The sequence below is a fragment of the Hemiscyllium ocellatum genome, chromosome 12 (assembly GCF_020745735.1).
Source record: "Hemiscyllium ocellatum isolate sHemOce1 chromosome 12, sHemOce1.pat.X.cur, whole genome shotgun sequence".
In the NCBI taxonomy this organism is placed as follows: domain Eukaryota; kingdom Metazoa; phylum Chordata; class Chondrichthyes; order Orectolobiformes; family Hemiscylliidae; genus Hemiscyllium; species Hemiscyllium ocellatum.
In genome coordinates this window covers 76,495,118-76,511,429 of record NC_083412.1, presented here as the reverse complement: position 1 = coordinate 76,511,429, position 16,312 = coordinate 76,495,118, and the positions used below count along the sequence as shown (strand labels likewise).

Here is a 16,312-nt window from a genome sequence, read left to right as displayed (position 1 = left end):
AACACCGGCATCTCCAAATCATGACTAGAATGGGGATGTAGGTTTTGATTCATTAACCTGTAAATTTCCAAACTTCTTTCAAGTCACAATCCTGAGACAACTTAAAAGGTTTTATTTTTTTAAAAAAGTGACATCGAATCAGTCAATACATTCACGGGGTGCGGTTAGAGTCTGTCAGTATCCCAACCTCGAGTCAGACTGGTTTTATTTCCAAAATATAAATTGATTAAAATGTCACATTGTGCCTATAGCTTGTGTGCTTTTTTAAACAAAATAGAATGAATCTGCAAATGCAAGTTCACCCTATAGACTTATGAAAGAGTGAGTGTGGGAATGTGACGGAATATATGTTGAGAGATGTCTATGCCATTAATCCCAAAACCCACGTTTTATTTCAGACAGCAGTTCCCATCCCTGATGCAATGATACCAGGGAGGAAATTCCTCAAAGATCACAGGGCTCAGAGGGGAGGTAGGGGCGGGGATTGAGGCAGAGCAATGAATGTGGGCGGGGCCTGAACTGGGGCAATGTATATGGGCGGGGCCATGCCCGAGGCGGGATGTTGCGGAGCCACGCCTGGATCAAGGGGCGTGGCACAAACGAGCATGCGCATTTGCGTGAACTTTCACCGCAAGTCCTTCCGGGGTGCGGAGCGTGGCTTGTTGTAGTGCTTGATGTTCCATTTGCAAAGTTTCCGAACAGACGTTTCTGGAAGAATAGTGAGATTGATTTGCGAGGTGAGATCGGTATTGTTGTCAATTTAGGTGTTTGTAGCTGCTGCAAGTTGGAGCGGCACGTTGTCAGCATTGTTGTTGTCACCATGGAAACGCCTGAGCTCCAGCTCCTTCCCTCTTCACTGGTTTGCTTAAGAGTCACTTGAGGTCTGCAGCAAAACAAAGTACAGCACAGGAACAGGCCCTTCGCCCCATCAAACCTATAGTCTCACATGATACCTTTCTAAGCTAAAAAAAATACATTTTGCGATTCATATATCAAACTATTAATTCTGTCAAGATGCCTCTTCGAAGTTGCTGTGTTATCTGTTCCACTGGCAGTGTATTACAGGCTGTTACCACGTCTGTAATATAAATGCCCTTCTGCCCATCGAGTTGGTGCTGGTCAAAAACAAACACCTAAATATTGTAATGCCATTTTCCAGCACTTAGCCCATTCCTGGTGAAGGGCTTTTGCCCGAAACGTCGATTTTCCTGCTCGGATGCTGCCTGACCTGCTGTGCTTTTCCAGCACCATGCTCTGGACTCTAATCTCCAGCACCTGCAGTCCTCACTTTTGCCATACCCTTGTATGTCTTGGCATTGCAAATGCACATCCAAATACTTCTAAACTGTTTTGAGGTTTTCTGCCTTCCACCACCCTTACAGACAGCGAGTTCTAGATTCCTACAAATATTTGTCCTGACAGCCCTTGTAAACCTCCTGCACATTATCTTAAATCTATATCCCTGGTCATTTGAATTGTCCATCAAGAGAATTTTCCGTTCACCCAGTCTATATCCCTCACAATTTTATAATCTTAATCTCTTCTATTCCAAGAAAAACAATCCCAGCCAATCCAACCTCTCTTAGTAACTAAAACTCTCCAGATCAGGCAACATCCTAGTAAATCCCCTCTGCCCTCTTCCAGTGCAATCATATCCTTCTTAGAATTGCATACAATACCCTAGCAGTGGCTTAACCAACACTTCATATAGTTCCAGTGTAACCTCCTTGCTCTTAAACTCTCTGTCTCAACTAATAAATGCAAATATTCCCATATGCCGCCTTAAGCACTTTTTATCTATTTGTCCTGCTACCTTTAGGGAGCAGTGGACATGCACAGCAAAGTTCCTCCGATCCTCTCTACTTCCTAGGGTCCTGCCATTCATCAAGTATTCCCTCATTTGTCCTGTCCAAGTGCACCATTTCACACTTACCCAGATTGAAGTCCATTTGTCAATGATTAGGCCATGGATGTCTCTTGTAATCTAATATTAGCCTCACTATTTACACAACCTCCTCCAATTTCCGTATCATCCGTAAACTTACTGATCAACCCTCCTGTCATTTATATATACCAACAACAGCAAGGACCCCACAGACAGGCTTCCAGTCACAAAAGTACCCTCAACCCTCACTGTCTGTTTCCTGCCACTCAGGATGCAATTAATTACATTTACATGTGCATTCAATTTTATCCATCACAATTGAGGTTCCTCATTAGCTTATCATTATTCAACCTGCAACAGCCTAGCCAAAGACTTTTCCAAGTGGTCTTCAGGTTATATTTAACAAATGTATTCACCCAAGGTTTCAAAATTTAGAGTCAATTCAGGCATATTGGTTGGGAAAAATTTACTGCTTGTGGTGGTACTGTGGTTAGCATTGCTGCCTCACAGTGCCAGGGACCTGGGTTCAATTCTAGCCTTGGGTGACTGTCTTGTGTGGAGTTTGGATGTTCTCCCGGTGTCTGTCAGTTTATACTGGGTGCTCCAGTTTCTTCCCGTAGTCCAAAGATGTGCACGTTAAGTGGATTGGTCATGAGAAATTGCCATAGTGTGCAGGGATGTGTAGGCTAGATGTATTGGTCATGGTAAGTGTAGGGTTACAGGATTAGGGTGGAGGCTACTGAGTAGAGGTGGGATGCTCTTCAAAGGACCAAATGGTCTCTTTCCACACTGTAGGGATTCTATGATGTTCTCATAATTCCTCTTTGCTTCAAAGTTATGGTGATGGGGTATGGGGAAGATGATGCTTGACACCAAATGATGGTGTAAAGGGCATATTAAATTCGTGATTGAACAGGAAATATTTTCACAGCTTTGCCATTTATGAAACTGGAATTCTGAAGATTATTGTTTTACCACAGCTATGGTTCAGTTACACATCAAGCAAGGTACCGAGAGCCAGTTTTTACTTGATACTACAGTAGATATTGCAGTGGAGGACCTAACCAAGCAAGTAGCTGCCATTTACAATGGAAGGCTTAAGATTGACCGGATCTGTACAGGTGCGTATCACATCATACTTGCAACTGTCAAATGTATTGGTAATTTAGCAAGAATAGTCTTGATGGGCAGCAGATACCTCTGACATATGCTACAGTATTCACAAGAATCTCTTTGAGCATTATTATAAATTATGTATGACTGTTGTTTCAAACAGTTTAATTTATTTTCTGTCTGTTTTCTTTTCCTGATGAACCATCATGGTTTGAATACAATTCCACATATACCAGCCATTTTTTGGCATTTTGCCTTTGGCATGAGTATTGCTTGATTGTTTTACCACAAGGAGCTATACATCTGAAGACAATCTTTGCCTTATTCAATATGCATACACATACAGTCACTCCAGTACAATCAATGTGGATTGCCTATTTTTAATTTTTAATCTCCTTCCCAGCCTAAGAAAGTGCAAGCTTAACTGTGGAACCTTGCTGCCTCCTTTCTGAAAGCATTTAATTCAACATATACAGCCAATTAAAAATGAAGTTTTACTGCTCTGTATAATTCCATTCTGCACTTAATGGGGACCACAAATGAGTTGTCTCTGACAATAAATATTGAGGTGTGAAATTGATCACCCAAGTAGAACTGATGTTATAATCCAAGTCTTTAATTCTAATTCTTGTCTTGTTGCACTGGATGAATCTAAGGCACCACTTTTATGTAGAATCTGAACAACTGGATTCAACACGTGGCTTAATTTCTTGTTTGTAATAAATGCAAATAACATGTCGACCCTCTGATTAGCTGAAGAAAATACTCAGAAAATCCCTGTTGATTTCTGTGTTGGTGCTGAGTTAATTTTTCTTGTTATAGGAAGTAGTAGTAAAAGACTTATGCTGATTTAGCACAATTTGTTACCTCAGTATGTCCCAAAAGATCTCTAAGCAGGTTTAGTACAGTGAGCAATAAAACTTGATACTTATTCACTGTTCCAATTTACTCTATATTAGCTATAACCTGTTATTTGAAATTGCACCAGTTGTGGTCTGTGGATATCGTTTAATTCCCCACGTTGATTTGCAATTTAAAAACAAAACAGCTCTGCAAGTACGTGTGAATCAATCGTGGGTGAAAGAATTGGCATCTGTGGAAGGGAAAGCTCTTTGCTAGTATCCATAGTAGCACACATTTTTTTTCCACCCTGCCCCCACCCCCCAAGATAAAGCCTCAAAGATCGAATGCTTGTGTGGCTCCATGCCAGGGCTAGAACAGTTTTGTGCTGTCATGAATGTTGGTAAAGAACTCTCCTTTTGACAAAGGCTAGGCAACGCCACACTTCATTTCACCAATATAATCAGGTACTGATGAGCTGCTAACTGTACTTCAAACATTAACAAAATGATTCACAAGAAGGAAGGGTCCTGAACAACTACCTGCAGCATATGAATCTTCTCAGTTTGGCTGGGATTTCCCAGGTATACCATATTTGTAGAAACTACCTTGCCTTGGAAACTGCTGCATTGGCAGCTTCCACAGTAGCCCCATTCATTGGACATTGATCCCACAACTTTCTGACCTAGAGTGTCTGTGTTACTTTGAAGCAATATCTGACACCAGCAATACACCATCTATGCAAGGGAGGAGTAATTTCCTTTTTAATGTTACTTTTAAATCAGTATAGTTCTTTTTACAAGCTTTTTGACTGTTTTATTTTGCAGAAATATATGAACTGGCAGAGCATGGTATCTTTCTCCCTATTAATATGCAAGGATTGACAGATGAGCAAATAGAGGAACTAAAACTAAAGGATGAGTGGGCAGAAAAATGTGTACCAAGTGGAGGGTTTGAATTTAAAAAGGACGAAATTGGACGGAGAAATGGACGTGGTAAGCAAGCCTGGTCTTTTAACACCCAAATACAACTTTTGGAAGCTTTTGCTATTGCATATGTTAAACTGAGGCTGAGAAGACTCTTTACAAATAGAAAAGATGGAATAACTGCAAATGAGCAATCATACAAAATATTCTTGTTTTAAATAAATGTTACAATTTCTAGATCCAGAATGAATGGAAAATAGCAAATTCTAAGTTTGTAAGTTAGCTTGCTGAGCTTGAAGATTTGTTTTCAGATGTTTTACAACCATACATGGTAACATCATCAATGAGTCTCTGGTGAAGCGCTAGTGATCTGTCCTGCCTCTCTGTTTATAGGTCTTGGTTTCTTAGGGTAGGTGATGTAATTTCTGGTTCTTTTTTTCTCAGGGGAAGGTAGATAGAGTCTAAATTGATGTATTTATTGATGGAATTCTGGTTAGAATGCCATGTCTCTAAGAATTCTCATGTGTGTCATTGTTTCGCCTGTCCTAGGGTGTGTGTGTTGTCCCAGTCAAAATGGTGACCTTCTTTGTCTGTATGTATAGAAACTAGTGATAGTGCATCGTGTCTTTTGGTAGCCAGTTGGTGTTCATGTATCCTGGTGGCAAGTTTCCTGCTAGTTTGTCCAATGTAGTTTTTTTTTACAGTTCTTGCATGGTATTTTGTAAATGATGTTAGTTTTGCTAGTGGTATCTAGTGGATCCTTTAGGTTCATTAGTCGCTGTTTAAGTGTGTTGGTAGGTTTGTAGGCTACCATGATGCCAAGGGGTCTGAGTAGTCTGGATGTCATTTCTGATATGTCTTAGATGTAAAGTAATGTGGCAATAGTTCTTGGTTGCGTTGTGTCTGCTTGTTGGGTTTGTTTCTGAGGAATCTGCAAATTGTCTATTTTGGGTACCCATTTTTCTTGAAAACGTTGTATAGATATTTTTCTTCTGCTTGTTGTAGTTCTTGGGTGCTGCAGTGTGATGCAGCTCATTGAAATAATGTCTTGATGCAGCTCCATAAAAAACACTACATTGGACAAACCGGAAACCTGCCATCAGGATACATGAACACCAACTGGCCACCAAAAGACACGACCCACAATCACTAAGTTTCTATCCATACTGACAAAGAAGAGCACCACTTTGACAGGGACAACACACACTTCCTAGGACAGGTGAAACAAAGACATGCAAGAGAGTTCTTAGAGACATGGCATTCTAACCAGATCTCCATCAATACACACATCGATTTAGACCCTATCTATCTTCTCCTGAGAAAAAAAAGAATCGGAAATGATATCACCCACCTTATGAAGCCAAGGCCTATAAATAAAGAGGCAAGACATACCACCAGCACTTCACCAGAGATTTTCATTGATGATGTTACCGAGTATGGTGATGAAACATCTGAAAACAACCTTTAAGCTCAGCGAAATAACTTACATACGTATCGTCAACCTGAGCTACAAATCTCAAAAGTCACTAATAGCAAATTCTTTTTCAGCACTGCTTGATTGTCAAGCTGATATATACCTATATGGTAGTGGAATTGAAGTGCTTTCTTAAGGATGAAGAATTATGCAAAGTGATGTGAAATTAGTTTGAAAATGTACCTGCTAAGCTTTCTATTCTGTATTTCAGCTCCCAATGAATCAATGAAAAACGTCTTGAAAAGAACGGTAGAAGAAGCTAAAGCATTGATTTCAAAGGTACTAGAAAAGAGAAAAGAAAAACACTTTCATTTTATTATGCTTTTCCCGGACAACCAAAAATTGAGGTGTAATCACTATTCTGTTGTAGGGAAGTAGAGCAGCTAATTTTAAGCCCAGCAAGGTCCCAAAACAGAATTGATAAAAATGATTGGATAATTGTTTGAGGGTAGTAATTTACCAAGGCACCAGAAGAACTCCTATTCCCCAAATGTCTCTTAGGATCATTTAACTCTACTTAGGAGAGCAGGTCGGACCTCGATTTAACATTTCATTTAAAAGAAGTCAGCACTGATAGTAGGAATAAGGAAGTTAAAAAAAAGTTTGCATTGTTTAGTTTTGCTTGTCAGCTGCAGCTTAATCTATAATATTGTTGCCACTGATTATTCAATCCTGAGTTCAAATCCCACCCTGGAACTTGACTATAAATCAACGCTGGCATTCCAATGCAGCATGAATGGAGTACCACACAAATGCTTTATCATTCCAATTACTTTTGTGACTAAACCAATGTATCATTAATTTTAAGATGTGTTGAAGCATTGATGGCAATGAAGTATGAAATGAGAAAACTCCTATTTGCTGGAATCTATTGGTTGTTTTAATCTTGTTGGATATCTTAGAGAATTGAGCCTTTAACATTTTGTGAAGTTAATCTTTGAACTTTTTCAAATTGTGAAACAATAGACTTTTCAATATAAATAGGTTTTTTTGAAAAATTGAGACAGGAGTGCGCAGCATGTCTTTTAGTTTTTTTTTGTGCAAAGACATAGAGGACCATAATGAGTTGTGTGTGATGGACCTTTGGGTAATGTTTTTTAAAAAAAAAGTAGGTAATTTACATAGAATGTATTAGCGTGGGCAAAATAAAGTGTATAAAGAAGCTTGAGTTTTTATTGTTCTTCAGAGTTCAAAAGGTATCTCTGATTCAGATTCAATTGATCCTTGTTCTAGGTATCACTAATAGCTGTTCTATATGTTGCAACATAATATTGCTTGCATTTATTCAAAATATTGTGAACCAAAAAAGTAAGGAGGCTGAATGCTAACAAAAGTCGAGCAAAGATTGCCTCATTGTTTACTTGGCTATCAATCTTCAGAATATTCTTCCAGTACCATTTCATTTAAAATCTTTTCATCTGTGGACTGGAGCAGGAATCTTTCAACAATTTCTTCTCTCATTTTATGGGAGTTGGAGGTGTACAGGACATTGGTTAGGCCACTTTTGGTATATTTTGTTCAATTCTGGTCTCGTTGCTTTAGGAAAGATATTGTGAAACTTGAAAGGATCCAGAAAAGATTTACAAGGATGTTGCTGGGATTGGAGAGTTTGAGCTAAAGGGAGAGACTGAGTCAGGTGGGGCAATTTTCCCTGGAGCGTTGGAGGCTGAGGGAAAGTTTATAAAAGCATGAGGGGCATGAATAGGGTGAAGAGTCAAGGTCTTTTCTCCAAAATAGGAAAGTTAAAAACCAGAGGGCGTGGTTTTGAGGTGAGGGAAAAGATTGAAAAGGGACCCAAGAAGCAACTTCTTCACATATAGGTATGTGCATGGAATGAGCTGCCAGAGAAAGTGGTGGAAGCTGGTACAATTACAACACTTAAAAAAGCATCTAGATGGGTATATGGCTCGGAAGTGTTTAGAGAGATATTGGCCAATCGCTAGCAAATGGGATTAGATTGATTTATCACATCTGGTTGGCATGAGCGAGTTGGACTGAAGGGTCTGTTTCTGTGCTGTATGTCTGTGTGACACTGAAGTAGCACACCAAAAATCAAGTTTTGCTATTCCTGGAGTCGTCATAAAAGTTTTAAAAAATTTAAAAGTATATTAATTTTCCAATTTATCTGTCTCTTAGATCCAGTTAGATAGAATAGACCCAATTTCTATATTAAACAAGGATAATTATTTATTAAGAATAAACAGATTCTAGCTACAGGTAAACAGTTGAGAGTCATTAACATATAACCTCACTATTAAAACTCTAACCTCTTGCACGCAGACAATCACAGGTAAGAGGCAAAAAAAATGCACATTATGAGGGGAAGTGGTCTTTATCAATTAAGTTTGTTGAGACGATATTTTCTTTTTGATCAGGCTGCTGCTCCTCAATATTCCTTCTCCAGATACTTTCACTTGTTTGTAGGTGACACTGGGTGACTGGCTCACACTGATGAATATCTTTGACTTACCAATTGAAAGTCACAGCTTACAGAAGCTGGGAAGGGGAAATAAACTGGTAATCTTCAGGCTTGACATGATTTTTACTCCAGAGGAAAACAGTTTCTTCTCCAGACATTTGATGGTTTTTGCCACAACGTTCCTGCCCCTAAGCTGGTTTGCTTGACTGGAGCCAGTCACATAGTTGTTGGCAGGTGGAATGCCTTTTTCATTAATAACTAGCCCACAGAGCATCAGCTGCTTGTTGTTAGCCGAAACTCCATTATACACACTCTTTGGCTCCAGTTTGTCTGCAAACCAACTTGAACAAGCAGCTGTCTGAACAGTACTTGCAACAAGTGTCAGGTTATTTGCATTTTAAAAGTGCAGCAGTCCTCCAGCAAGCATTGTTAATTAAAACAGTCCTTTTCCCATTTCAGTCAGCAATCAGTAATAAAGACCATACGTTTTCATTTTTTCTTTATCTGTTGAATTAGTTTTAGTAAGTTTTAGAGTTGCTTTGGTGATTGCCTGGAGTTAAGCTACTTTATTAATTACATAATCCAAGCCTGACAACTCATGGAAATATAGGGTGTTGTAAGATTAACAATGATTCTTTGTTTGGAAGCTTGATTCTTGCTTATCTGTTTTTATAATGGTAATGTTTAGTGAAAAATTCTTAACAAGAAATGGGATATGTAAGTTAAGAGCGCTCCCTTTGTATTTTTAGAAACAAGTTCAGGCCAATGTATGTGTAACAATGGAGATGGTGAAGGATGCACTTGACCAGTTGCGAGGAGCTGTTATGATTGTTTATCCCATGGGGCTGCCACCACATGATCCAATCCGGGAAGAATTTGAAGGGAAAGAAGAACTTTCAGGATTACAAGTAAGTAGAAAACAACACGATTAACAATGGAATCCAACAATCGTTGCAATTCAAGTTAATCCATATCAATTACTCAGTTCATCACTGTAGGTTCTGAGGAAGGGTCACCACACCTGAAACATTACTTCTGATTTCTTGTCACAGATGCTGCCAGACTTGCTGAGCTTTTCCAGCAACTTCTGTTTTTGTCACTACTGAACTTGCTTTGGATCCATGAGAATGAATAAAGTTGTATTTTCCTTACCGATTTAGTAAAATGTGGGTGAGCAACTCTTTAATTCTTTGATGTTATTTTGCAGGCTGGGAAATTGGTGACTGAGGAGGCCGAGGCTCAGCTGTGGTGGGCAGGAAAAGAGTTGCAGAGAAGCAAGAAACTTTCAGACTATATCGGCAAAAACGAGAAAACTAAAATCATTGTAAAGATACAAAAAGTAAGTCCATGGTTAAAACAATGTTTCATATATGACCAGACAAGGATTGAAAGAGTTAGATTTAGGATATGCAGTCTAAACTTGTTTTGGTTTTCCTTTTGCCTTTGGAAGTTTGAGTAGTGATATAATGGAGGTGTTTAAAATAGAAATGCAGATAAACTGTTTGCCCTGCTGAGCATCTGAAGCACCAAATCTAACCTAAAACAAAGAACTGAAGATCACAAACAGAAATTGCTAGAGAAACTCAGCAGGACTGACAACATCTATGCAGAGAAAGCAGAGTTAACATTTCAAGTCGAATGACTTTTGTTTAGAGCAGAAGTGGACGTGAAACGTTAACTCTGCTTTTCTATCGATAGGTGTTGCCGGATCTGCTGAGTTCTCCAGCAATTTTTGTTTTTACAACAATTCTATTTTTGTTTTAATTCATTTGTGGAGTGTGGGTATTGCTGCCTAGGTCAGTATCGGTTACCTTGGTTACTTTTAAAAAGGTGCTAGGCAAAAGTGAGGACTGCCGATGGTGGAAACCAGAGTTTAGATCAGAGTGGTGCTGGAAAAGCACAGCAGATCAGGCAGCATACGAGGAGCAGGAAAATCGACATTTCGGGCAAAAGCCCTTCATCTGGGGGGGGTTGTGTGTGTGCTGGGGAGAAGGTAGCAAAGAGTACAATAGGTGAATGGGGATGGGGATGGAGGTGATAGGTCAGGGGGAGGGTGGAGTGGATAGCTGGGAAGCGAGATTGGCAGGTAGGACAGCTCATGAGGACAGTGCAGAGCTGGAATGTTGGAACCGGGGTAAGGTAGGGGGAGGGGAAATGAGGAAACTGGTGAAGTCCACATTGATGCCCTGGGGTTGAAGTGTTCTGAGGCGGAAGATAAGGCGTTCTTCCTGCAGGCATCGGGTGGTGAGGGAAGAGGGGTGGGGTTTGAGGGCAGAGGTGCGGGATGTGGATGAGATGTATTGGAGGGCATCTTCAATCACATGGGAAGGGAAATTGCGATCCCTAAAGAAGGAGGCCATCTGATGTGTTTTGTGGTGGAACTGGTCCTCCTGGGAGCAGATATGGTGGAGGTAGAGGAATTGGGAATGCAGGATGGCATTTTTTCAGGAGGTAGGGTGGGAAGAGGTGTAATCCAGGTAGCTGTGGGAGTCGGTGGGTTTGTAAAAAGGTATAAAGTGTCAAGTTGGTCGACGACATGGTCATCAAACCAGCAGATAAAGAAGGAGCCATTGTCATTCAGACTACAAGGACAACTGAACAACCTGGAACACTACAGGCAGCTACCGACCGATCTGACCAAAGAGCATACCCATGAACTAAAATCATTGATCAGTTGATCCAGTCCTTCAGAGTAAGCTACACGCTCTCATCCCACGTACTTCTCACATAGGGGACTTTCTAATGTCTTTTGACAATACACAAAGCCAACCCAGCTGGTCCCCTCGTGTCAGGCAATGGGATCCTGTGTGAAAATCTCGGGCTGTCTCGAGGGCTTCTTGAAACCCACTGCACCGTAATATACAAACATTTTCATGCACAAGTTCGAGCAAGATTTCTTTGCTGCACAGGAACTCCAACCGATACTGTACACCACATATATTGATGACATTTTCTTCCTCTGGACCCAGGGCAAGGAGTCACTGAAACAAATACACAGTGATATAAAGAAGTTTCAAACCACTATCCGTCTTACCATGGACCACTCTTTAGTGTCTGTCTCATTTTCGTACACATGCAGCTCCATCAAGGACGGGCAACTCAGTATCTCAATCTACCGCAAACCCACGGATAACGGCATGATACTGCACTTCTTGAGCTTTCACCCTAAACATATTAAACAGCCATCCCCTACAGACAAGCCTTATGTATACACAGGATCTGTTCAGATGAGGAGGAATGTGACAGACACCTGAAGGTGCTCAAGGATGCCCTCATAAGAACAGAGTACTATGCTCAACTCATCAATCACCAGTTCTGACATGCCACAGCGAGAAACCATAATGACCTCCTCAAGAGACAGACACGGGATGTGACCGATAGGGTACCCTTCGTTGTCCATTACTTCCCGGGAGCAGAGAAACTACGCTATGTTCTTCGCAGCCTGCAACACACTATTGATGAGGATGAGCACCTCACCAAGACCTTCCCCATGCCTCCACCTCTCGCCTTTAAACAACTGTCAAACCTTAAACAGATCAATGTTCACAGCAAACTGCCCAGCCTTCAGGACAACATCAACCATAACACCATACAGCCCTATCATGGCAACCACTGCAAGACATGTCAGAATGTCGACATGGATACCACCATTTCACATGAGGACACCACCCACCATGTATGCGACAGATACTCGTGCAAGTCGGCCACCGTTGTCTACCTCATATGCTGCAGGCAAGGATGCCCTGGGGCATGGTACATTGGCAAGACCAAGCAGACTCTACGACAACAGATGAATAGACACCGCGCAGCAATCGCCAGACATTTGGGGAACACTTCAACGGTCAGCGTCACTCGGCCTCAGATCTTCAGGTGACCATTCTCTAAGATGGACTTTGGGATACACAACAACGCAGTGTTGCTGAGCAGAGGGTGATATCCAAGTTGGATACCCATGAGTATGGTCTCAACCAAAACCTTGGGTTCATGACATTCTACAGGTGACCCACCACAGTGTGTGTATACACACGTTCTCACTCACTGTCTTACACTCACTCATGCTCTCTGTCAAACACTTTCACCTCCCATACACCCATGCCCACAGACTCTCACAGGCTTATATTTTGTCACATTCATGCACACACCCTACCAAGCACGCACACATACAAACATACACTCTCACATGCGCACACTCACTCTCTCATGCATACGCGCACACACATATATATCAGTTTATGGGTGAATTTGCATTTGCAGATACATTTTATTTTGCTCAAAAAGCACACAATCTGCAGGCAGTCAAGCCATGTAACATTTTATACATTCCTACTTTGGAAATAGAACCAGTCTGACTCAAGATTGGGATACAGACAGACTCTGATCTCACACCTTTAATGCATTGCCTGAGCAGCGATGTCATTTTTTTTTAATAAAACTTTAAGTTATCTCGAGAATGTGACTTAAAAGTAGTTCTGGGATTTACATATTAATGAATTGAAACCTGCAACCCTTTCTAAAAGATAAAAGACTTAACAGCAATCTAGGCTTGTTCAATATATTGTTTCAATTGCATGACACTGCAATCTTTTGCTATAAATTCTGTGTATTATGATCCTGTTCCACAGCTACCTGATGAAGGATCAGCGCTTAAAAAGCTAGTACTTCCAAATAAACCTGTTGGACTATAACCTGGTGTTGTCTGATGTTTAACTTCATTCAACTTTAGTAAGTGTAGTTAAAACTTTGTGGATTGGTTTTATTCACAGCGAGGTCAGGGAGCTCCAGCAAGAGAGCCAATTGTCAGTGAGGATGAACAGAAGAAAATGATGATGTACTATTACAAACGACAAGAAGAACTCAAGGTACAAAAATTTATCTAATTTTCTTGAAATATTATTACTTATGTAATGTGCAGATTTGGATTCAACTCTGGAAAATAAGATTTCAAAAGACATTAAATTACATAAAAACACTTTGACTTAAGCCCACAATGTCCATATCTTCGTGTGGAAAAAGAAATATATAATTCAAAAGAAATAAATGCCTCCATATAACTAACAAGCTTATAATTCATATTGTCCTGGCAATATTAATGATTCTTTACTGACCTTTGACCTCTAATACAATGTTGTTTCTTTATGATCTTGATCAAGTACAGTCACATAATAAATAGTTATCCATGTCGAACCTTGGGCATCACTTTTTATAGGAGAGAACTATTGATTTTATAGTTTAAAGAGTCCAACTGCACATCAAGTGTGACACAAACCTGCTTGAGCTGCTACAGCTGACACAGGGATTGAACCTTGGTGTTGGTATCACTCTATGCCAAACTCATTATCTAGTCAGCTCAACAGGTTAATATAGAAAATCTGTTTATGTCCACAGAAACATAATTATACCTCTCAGATGCTGACAGTTCTTGTGTCCAAATAGAATTAGAGTTGATGAGTTAAATAGAGGCTTTTACTAAAGAATGTTTTGAGATACCATTGCTATTGAACAAGTTTTATCTAAAATATCGCTGAAAAGGTGTAATCATTCACCCCTTCCTAATGGCAAAATGCACCATGCCCGACCATAGATATGAGGACAGTGAAGGCTTCTGTACTGATCTGCACCGAGTTGGCTCATAGCAGTTATGGGACCATTATGTTTACCTTTAGTATCTCAGATTATGGATATTGATAAGGCAGTACAATTACACTTGGCTTCTATTCTTCCGAATTGTAATCCATATATCTGCCTTTGGCCCATACTCTTTAGTACTTTTGCTTAACAAACGTTTATCTCAGATTTAAAATTAACAATTGAACCTACATCCACTGCCAGTTATGGAAGAGTGTTCCAAACATCTATCACCCTTTGTGTGTAGAAGTGCTTAGTAATATCTCTCCTGAATGATCTGGCCCTAATTCTCAGACTGTGCCGCTAGTTGTAGAATCCCCAAACACTGGAAAATATTTTATCTTTTAACTACCCTATCTATACTTGTTAATGTCATGAAAGTTCAATCACATATTTCATGAGCATTCTAGAATTGCCAAATATAATCTACAAACCTAAAAATTCCTTAAAGAAATCAAAGAAGACTTCCCAGTTCCAAAATTTACTTATTTTGAAGGTAATAATTTTCTGTCAAACTTTAGTGCATCTCCTTCTTAACAAAGAGTTAAGGTTTACATTTAGCCATTTAACAACTCGTAAATGCTTCTGCATTTTTATTCAAACATTTCAGAAATAATTTTCTGTTGGTTAGAAATAAACATTTAACAATGCGCTTGCTTTGTTATTCCTTTCTCAGAAACTTGATGAAAATGATGACGAATCGTATCTTGACTCAGATTGGTCGGACAGGCATGCTCTAAAAAGGCAGTTTCAGGGTGTGACGGACATAAAATGGGGCCCCAGAAAATAATGATACACAATTCCTGGTACATATTTTTTAGATTTCTATCCTTAACATTACACAAGAACACTGTACCTTCTATTATAAAGTACTTTGGCAAACATAACATTAAATAAAGAATCATCAGTTGCCCTGTGAAATTGCCTCTGCTTTATGATTTCAGCCTTGTTTTTATATTAATTGTTCAACTTCTGAAACAAATAGAAAAGTTTGGATAGCTTGTACAATTTTAATGACTGTGAATGATATGTGGCAAAAGATCTGTCGCCCAATGTTACATTTTGTGTTTAGAAGTTAGAATACTATTTGTACAAATGTTAAATAAATATTTATTTTCCAAGTTGTGTGATGTTTATGTTGCCCCATTTTCCACATGATTCATCACGGGATTCGTGCAATTAGGCATCTTAAATATGCTCAGATTTTGCATTTATAATATGCTGGGACTCTTGGTGCTCGATGTTGTTATCATGTAATTTGAAGATTAGTTTCCAGTCTTTGCACAAATGTGGAAATCCAGAAGTTACAGTGCAAATAAAAGTACTGCTCCTAGGCTGTGCTATTACCATATAATGAAAGTTAATTTCAGTGCCAAACTTATAAAAGTTTCTAAAGTTGCACAGTTTACACTAAAAACCCAGAAATTTTTAGTGCTGGTGTATTCAGGTGCAAGTAAATTTTTAAATTTCCTTCAATCCTAGTTGCTGTCAGAGAATCAAAGTTTACAAATAGTGATTCTCATTCCTTCAAGCTGCATTTTATTAGCATTGGAGACTCTTAAAAACTTTACTGTCACTTTTTTCCTCTCAATCCCAATTGTTATTTCACTTTCTGTACCTGAAATCAAAATTAGATTAGATTAGATTACTTACAGTGTGGAAACAGGCCCTTCGGCCCAACAAGTCCACACCGACCCGCCGAAGCGCAACCCACCCATACCCCTACCCCTACATATACCCCTTACCTAACACTATGGGCAATTTAGCATAGCCAATTCACCTGACCCGCACATCTTTGGACTGTGGGAGGAAACCGGAGCACCCGGAGGAAACCCACGCAGACACAGGGAGAATGTGCAAACTCCACACAGTCAGTCGCCTGAGGTGGGAATTGAACCCAGGTCCCTGGCGCTGTGAGGCAGCAGTGCTAACCACTGTGCCACCGTGCCACCCAAACGGTTACAGTTCCTAGTTTACATTTCCTGATTTAGAGACTGTCTGTGAGGGTTCTTCAATAGTTTTGAAGATCT

At 39.8% G+C, this 16,312-nt stretch overlaps 1 protein-coding gene across 1 annotated transcript; it reads left to right on the top strand.

Annotated features, from left to right (window-relative positions):
* Window positions 1-639: 639 nt before the first annotated feature.
* cfap298 (cilia and flagella associated protein 298) lies at window positions 640-15,290 on the top strand. The gene is made up of 8 exons (XM_060833735.1): window positions 640-737; window positions 2,866-3,006; window positions 4,666-4,833; window positions 6,450-6,517; window positions 9,407-9,565; window positions 9,865-9,996; window positions 13,421-13,516; window positions 14,959-15,290. The coding sequence occupies exons 2-8, from the start codon at window positions 2,868-2,870 to the stop codon at window positions 15,070-15,072; spliced, it is 876 nt and encodes a 291-aa protein (XP_060689718.1). The 5' UTR covers window positions 640-737; window positions 2,866-2,867; the 3' UTR covers window positions 15,073-15,290.
* The last annotated feature ends 1,022 nt before the right edge of the window (window positions 15,291-16,312 follow it).

Bases quoted from the DNA above. Each gene is read 5' to 3' on its own strand.
- cfap298 (XM_060833735.1), top strand. From the start codon at position 2,868: ATGGTTCAGTTACACATCAAGCAAGGTACCGAGAGCCAGTTTTTACTT. The intron at 9,566-9,864 runs GTAAGTAGAAAA...GTTATTTTGCAG, and splicing joins AAGAACTTTCAGGATTACAA to GCTGGGAAATTGGTGACTGA. The intron at 13,517-14,958 runs GTACAAAAATTT...TTCCTTTCTCAG, and splicing joins AACGACAAGAAGAACTCAAG to AAACTTGATGAAAATGATGA.